Source organism: Chrysochloris asiatica, unplaced genomic scaffold, assembly GCF_000296735.1.
Source record: "Chrysochloris asiatica unplaced genomic scaffold, ChrAsi1.0 scaffold00307, whole genome shotgun sequence".
NCBI classification, from domain to species: domain Eukaryota; kingdom Metazoa; phylum Chordata; class Mammalia; order Afrosoricida; family Chrysochloridae; genus Chrysochloris; species Chrysochloris asiatica.
The window spans coordinates 1,514,549-1,520,972 of NW_006408825.1; the positions used below are offsets into that span (position 1 = coordinate 1,514,549).

Genomic DNA, 6,424 nt, shown 5'->3' on the forward strand with positions numbered 1-6,424 from the left:
AAAAAAAAAAAAGCTTATGTGGTGTTGAATTGGTTTTTCTTTCTCTGTTTGTCAAATGGGAGTTGGATTTTATTTGAATACATTCTAAAGGGCCCCAATGGTTCACAAAATCTTTCTACACAGGGAACGCTGTGGGGCAAATTCCTTAAGCAGCTCTTTGGGATAAGTCTTATCCGGATGGGAGTGATTTCTCCATTCTGCCTCCTTCTAATTCTTTCCATTCCGCTTCATGTGTACTGCAGAATAGTTGTTGCATGTGATGGTGAGCCCAACAATGAGAAGAAGAAAGCTCTGGAAGCCCACTTTACCATCTCGGTACTGATTCAGGTCTTTCCTTATTTTGTCCATGGCTAAAGGGTCTTTTTGGTTTTCCAAAAATCTAGGGAACTCCTTTTCCATGAGCACCCTCAGATCCTCCTTCATTAAGTAGCATTTATCTCCAGCAAATTTGTGAAATGTGAACATCATTGTTTCCATGACAAGTTCCATTTGAGATGGAATTTGATGAGGCCTGTTGGAGCCTTGAAAAGGAGGAATGGAGCAGATGCTCAGCGACTTGGAACGCAGGGTGAGTGAGGTGAGTATGGCAGATGAGGTGCCTTAGTTGCTGCTGTTGTTAAGGTGCTTTAGTAGGTGAGGGCATTGCTTAACTTTTTTTTTTTTAACGATTTATTAAAAATTCTGTGATAGTTTACACAGGAGAACATTAGCTTTACATTCACCCTATTGTATATCATTTCATTGCCATGGTTATAATCCCCTCCATGCATCATCAACCAACCAAAGGGTATAACCTGCAAGCCTGCCCCCCAGGTCGTCAACACACAACCCCTCTCCCTCTCTGGGTCTAGGGTCCCCAGCTGCTCCATCTCTCTATGTCATCACCTCTGCCTTCATCTCTGGCATCACTGTTTCTCTGGGTAGGATCCCACACTCCACTCTTTTCCCTTGGTCGCAGGGACCTCTGAAACTGGACTGCAAAGTCAATCACTCCCCTTCTTTTGCTACAAAAGGTCTACCTTTACATTTCCAACCCCTCCACAGTCAGTACTGATAACAATTATTCACTATTTTACAACAAGAGACCTATCTGCATCTCCTTTCATCAGCCCCGCCCAGACAGATTGGATAATACTCAGTGGAGATTCTGCCTTCCTCCACACCCTCTGAATCTAGGCTCCCTCTTGAAAGCTTGTATGCCACTCACTTCTTTCTTTTGTAGCCTCCCCATTTTGGGTTCCCATTCATACGTACCCTGTATATCGAGAGGGTGGAAATGATCCTCGCTGTAAATATTTGTCCCCTCTTCTGAGCTACTGCATCCATAGGTGTAGGTCAAGTTCATCAAGTTGTATCAGCTTACTCTTTCTTCTTTCTTCTTCTAGTTGAGTTCTGATCATCCAGTCATTGAAGCCAGGTCAAGTGGGTATTACCTGCAAGTGTGGTGTTCTTATGCATATGCCCTCTCTTCTTATGAGCTGGATGCTTCACTCTCCACTCTAGTCCTCTGTGGCTATGCCACTGACTCTGGGCCCAAAAGTGCCAGGGTCTTGCCATACTGCTGGCCAACCATGTCTCCACCCAGGTTCACAGGCGTCTACTGAACATTATAGGCCTTAGCTCACAGGTTCATTGCTATTTTTCCCTCAATTCCTGTTATTGGTGACCAACGTGGTCACCAATCAGAGCTCATGTCTGCTCGTGTATTCCCATTGAGTTTAAGTCTTGGAAGGAGGTTTGCCCTAAGGGGACCTGACCACTTGCCTTGATGTCTCCTGGGTGAGCAACTTGCTTGTTCTGTAGTAATTAGTTGGACTGTCATTATTGTTTTGTGTTTTTCCTGTCAGTCTTTCTTTCAAGAAGTATCTTCTGTTCTTCTAGCTGCTCCAGGCTGGTCTTCTTGTCCATTCAAGTGGAAAATTTCCACCTCAGAAGATTCTGGATGGGGTTCAGTATTCCACCTGTGTTCTTATGTAATACAGAGGCTCTGCAGGAAACCTCTGATTGACTTTCAACTTGGTCTTCTATCTTCAAAGCCAATAATGTAACATCTTCATTTCTCATTCACTTAAAGCTGACATTTATAAATGCTGTGGTTTTAAGGATCCACCAGAGAACCCAGAATAATCTCCACAGCTCTTAGTCATATCCACAAAGACTCTTTTGTCACACAAGGCAAAATGTATGAGTTCTGGGAATTATGATCTGGATAACTTTGGGATTCATTACTTCCTCTATGGTGAAAGGATGTGAGACCTGGAGCTCCTACAGTCACCTTGCTCTCATGGGGAAAGTATGTGTGAGAAGTCTGCACACAGGGGAGGGTGCTAGGGAAGTGGATTTTCACCATAGAGATATGCCTGGTGTCTTCATGTCCTGGACCAAGTCCTGAGAGAACCCAACCACATCTCATGAACTTTCAGTGATATGAACTGATAAATATGCCACATGTTGCATATGCCAGTTTGAATTGTATTACCTGGACATTTGAAACACTACTGGAACATTGAGGTCAAGAATCATAGGACTGAAAGCTTGTTGTCTTCCTTGAAGAGATGAGAAAATAAGAGATAAGTGTAGGCAAATGGAGACTCGACAATCCCTTCTGTGTCATAGAAGTGTGCTCCATAGAGATTTCAATTTTTCAGGCTAATAATAGATAATAATTGCCAGGATTTTCTTCCATGGCACTTCTAGGTAGATTCAAGCTGCCAACTTTTGAAGTTTGGAATGTTTCACCATTTGCATCACATGAAGTTGCCATGAATCAAACATTGTTGTCAGGTGCCATCGAGTTGGAACTGACTCATAGTGACCCCATGCACAGCAGAACGAAACAATGTCCAATCCTGGGCCAATCTCATTACCGCTGCCACACTTGAGTCCATCAATGATGCCACCTGGCCAATCCATCTCATTAGAGGTCTTCCTCTTTTTCTCTGACCCTCCACCTTACCCAGCATGACATCCTTCTCAAGCAACTGTTTCCTCCAAACAATATGTCCAAAGTAGAAGAGACGAAGCTTAGCCATCCTGGCCTCCAAGGAGCACTCTGGCTGCACTTCTTCCAAAACAGATCTATTGGTTCTTTGGCAGTCCATGGCACTTTCAGTATTCTCCTCCAACACCACAACTCAAAGGCATCAATTCTTCTACGATCTTCCTTATTCACTGTCCAACTTTCGCATCCATATGAAGCTATTGAAAACACCATGGCCTGGGTCAGGCACACCTTAGTCCTCAAGCTGACACCTCTGCTCTTCAATACTTTAAAAGTTCCTGTGCAGCAGATTTGCCCAATGCAATACGTCCTCTGATCTCTTGACTGCTGCTTCCACGAGTGTTGATAGTTGATCCAAGAAGAATGAAGTCCTTGACAACTTCAATCTTTTCTCCATTGATAAGAATGTTGTTTATTGGTCCAGTGGTGAGGATTTTTGTTTTCTTGACGTTGAGATGTAATCCATATCGAAGGCTGTACTCTTTGATCTTCATAAATAAATGTTTCAAGCCCTCTTCACTTTCAGCGATCAAGGTTGTATCATCTGCATATCGCAGGTTGTTAATGAGTCTTCCTCCAATCCTGATGCCACATTTTTCTTCATAGAACCCAGCTTCTCGTATTATTTGCTCAGCATACAGGTTGAATAAGTATGGTGAAAGAATACAACCCTGTCTCACACCTTTGCCAATTTTAAAACATTCAGTGTTCCCATGTTCTGTTCGAACAACTGCTTCTTGGTCTAGGTACAGATTTCTCAGAAGTACAATTAAGTGTTCTGGAATACTCATGTTTTTCAATGTTGTCCATAGCTTGTCATGATCCACACAATCGAAAGCCTCTGCATAATCAATTAAACATAGGTAAACATCCTTCTGGTATTCTCTACTTTCAGCCAAGATCCATCGGACATCGGCAATGATATCTCTCGTTCTACAGCCTCTTCTGAATCCAACTTGAACCTCTGTAAGTTCTCTGTCAATGTATGATTGTAGCTGTTTCTGTATTACCGTTAACAAAACTTTACTCGCTTGATATATCAAAGAGATTTTCTGATGATTTCCACATTCTGTTGGGTAACCTCTCTTTGGAATGGGCATAAATATTGATCTCTTCTAATCTGTCAGCCAGATAGTTGTCTTCCAAATTTCTTGGCAGAGACGAGTGAGTGCCTCTTATGCCGCCTCACTTTCTTGAAAGATTTCAAACAAACTCTATGGTAATGAGTTTGGTTTGGGTTTTATGGAGAGATGATATTTCCAGATGGGCAAGATAAAATGAAAGCCTTCATGTCTTTATGTTCTTAATAGGAGATACATGGCCAACTATGGGATGTGTGCTTCAGATTTTCAGTAAGTACTCAGGGAAGGTGAAGAGATTTTGGAAGTGTCAGAATGGGGTTCACTAGTTAATCAACTATAAATGAAGTAGGAACAGTCACCTTCTAAGCAAGGCCTTTCCTGGTTGTTCAATGAGTAGAGTTCATTAGCTTCCCATCATGGTGACTGCTTAAAGTCCTTCATGACCCTTCAGTGATTATACGGTGGTCTTCTCTCCATGCTCTGCTCAGCAACATGCTAGGTACTATGGAACCTATCTCAGGCATGTGTGGAGTTTCTGCACTTTTGTTAAGACACCATGGTCTAAAGCCATGCGTCTCTGAAATTATGTTTTGATAGAAAACTATCATCAGTGGAGTTTAGCAGCTTTGGAGGAAGAATAAAGAAACCATCAGGCTAGGAAGGTCCAGGTTGGGGTTAAGCATGACAGACATAGCAGATAGGCAGTAATAGGTGAGCATCTATGGTAGCAAAGATGACTGTGGCAACAGGCTGTCTATGGAGTCCCACAGAATTGATGGTCTGAAAAAGCAAGAACAGCATGGTTTGACCGGTGTACTCCAGTTTTGCTCTCAGGTTGATTTTTAATAACTTCACGAACTTGGCATGCAGAAAAATCAAGTCTAGACAAGTGCATTATTTTGATGGTAATGCAGATGCTGGACAAACAGGAAGAGTTCCATGTTGAGATTCACTACAATGTGGGGAATTATGCCTGATTATTATCCTGGTGAGGACTCGGAGCTCTTAGTTGAGCTCTGGAATCTGGGATCACAGTGTGTAAGTGCTGTGACAGCTGTTTGCTGCACAGGAGGCGATAGTTCATATCCCAGCTCATAATCGTGAGGAATTTCATTTTCCTGAGAAAACCCAGGAGAATAAGTATCAATAAGAAAAAGGCTGAAGCCTCACATGGTGATGAGGGAATACTGCCAGAAGACTGTGAGGCGGCTGTCTCAGATCCTTCATTCCTCATTTTGCAAAGGGACATCCAGATAATTAAGGATTGAGGGGTCCATAAATCTCTACTCCCTCTGCATCTTCCTGGCATCATCATGGTGGGGGCAGGGGCATGTACTGTTGCGACTGGCGTGATAATAAATGTGATCATGGAGCTAAACCCAGCTGCATGACCTCTGGAAAAAAGGAAACCAAGTACAATAGCAATAAATAAAAATCAAGCCTAGAGAAGTGAGAGAAATCAATGCAGCCTGTTCACAGCTGCATTGATATCATGCAGTTTGCCCAATCTCAGAGTCATTTATAGTGCTATTTGTGTATGTGTGTACACACCTATGCATGCATGGTGTGAGGACATAGGTGCCTATGTGATCACACACCTGTATGTGTGCAGGAGAAAGCACACATATGCATTGTGCATGTTTGTGTGTGTGTGTAAATGTGGGAGTACATATGTGTGCTGTGTAAGTGTACATGTGTGTATGTGTTGGTGTGCCTTCAGGTAGGTATTTACACAAATACATGGTATGTATTTACTCTAATACACTTTAGAATCCTAATGGCACTACAACTAAGTGCTTGGTTAATAACTGAAAAGTCGATGATTCAAGTCCATGTAGTGACTCTGCATTAGAAAATCCTGGCACTCTGTTATCATCAAGGTTACAGACTAAGAAACCCTATGGAGAAATTCTACTTTGTGGCATGATATTGTTAGGCTTTAAAATCACCTTAATGACTCTTGTGCTGTTGTTTCCTATGGTTAATTCAATTCCCACTCAACAATGCCTAACAACAATTTATTTACAATCTGTTGTTGTTGTTAGGTGCCATTGAGTCGGTACTGACACATAGAGACCTTATGCACAGCAGAACGAAATACTGCCCAATCCTGGGCCAACCTCACTACTGTTGCCAAGCTTGAGTCCATCGATGCTGCAACTTGGCCAATCCATCTCATTGAGGTTCTTCCTCTTTTTCTCTGACCCTCCACCTTACCAAACATGACATCCTTCTCCAGTGATTGGTCCTTCCTGAAAATATATCCGAAGTATGAGAGACAAAGTTTGGTCATCTTAGCCTCTAAGGAGCACTCTGGCTGTACTTCTTCCAACATAGATCT

The 6,424-nt window shown here is 42.5% G+C and overlaps 1 protein-coding gene across 1 annotated transcript in view; it reads right to left on the bottom strand.

Annotated features, from left to right (window-relative positions):
- Nucleotides 1–207: 207 nt before the first annotated feature.
- Nucleotides 208–6,424, bottom strand: part of LOC102811083 (protein S100-A10-like) — a 9,873-nt gene continuing 3,656 nt past the window's right edge. The window contains exon 2 of the mRNA XM_006874967.1: nucleotides 208–521. Coding sequence (XP_006875029.1) covers nucleotides 208–521 — 314 coding nt within the window. The remainder of the gene's footprint in view (nucleotides 522–6,424) is intronic.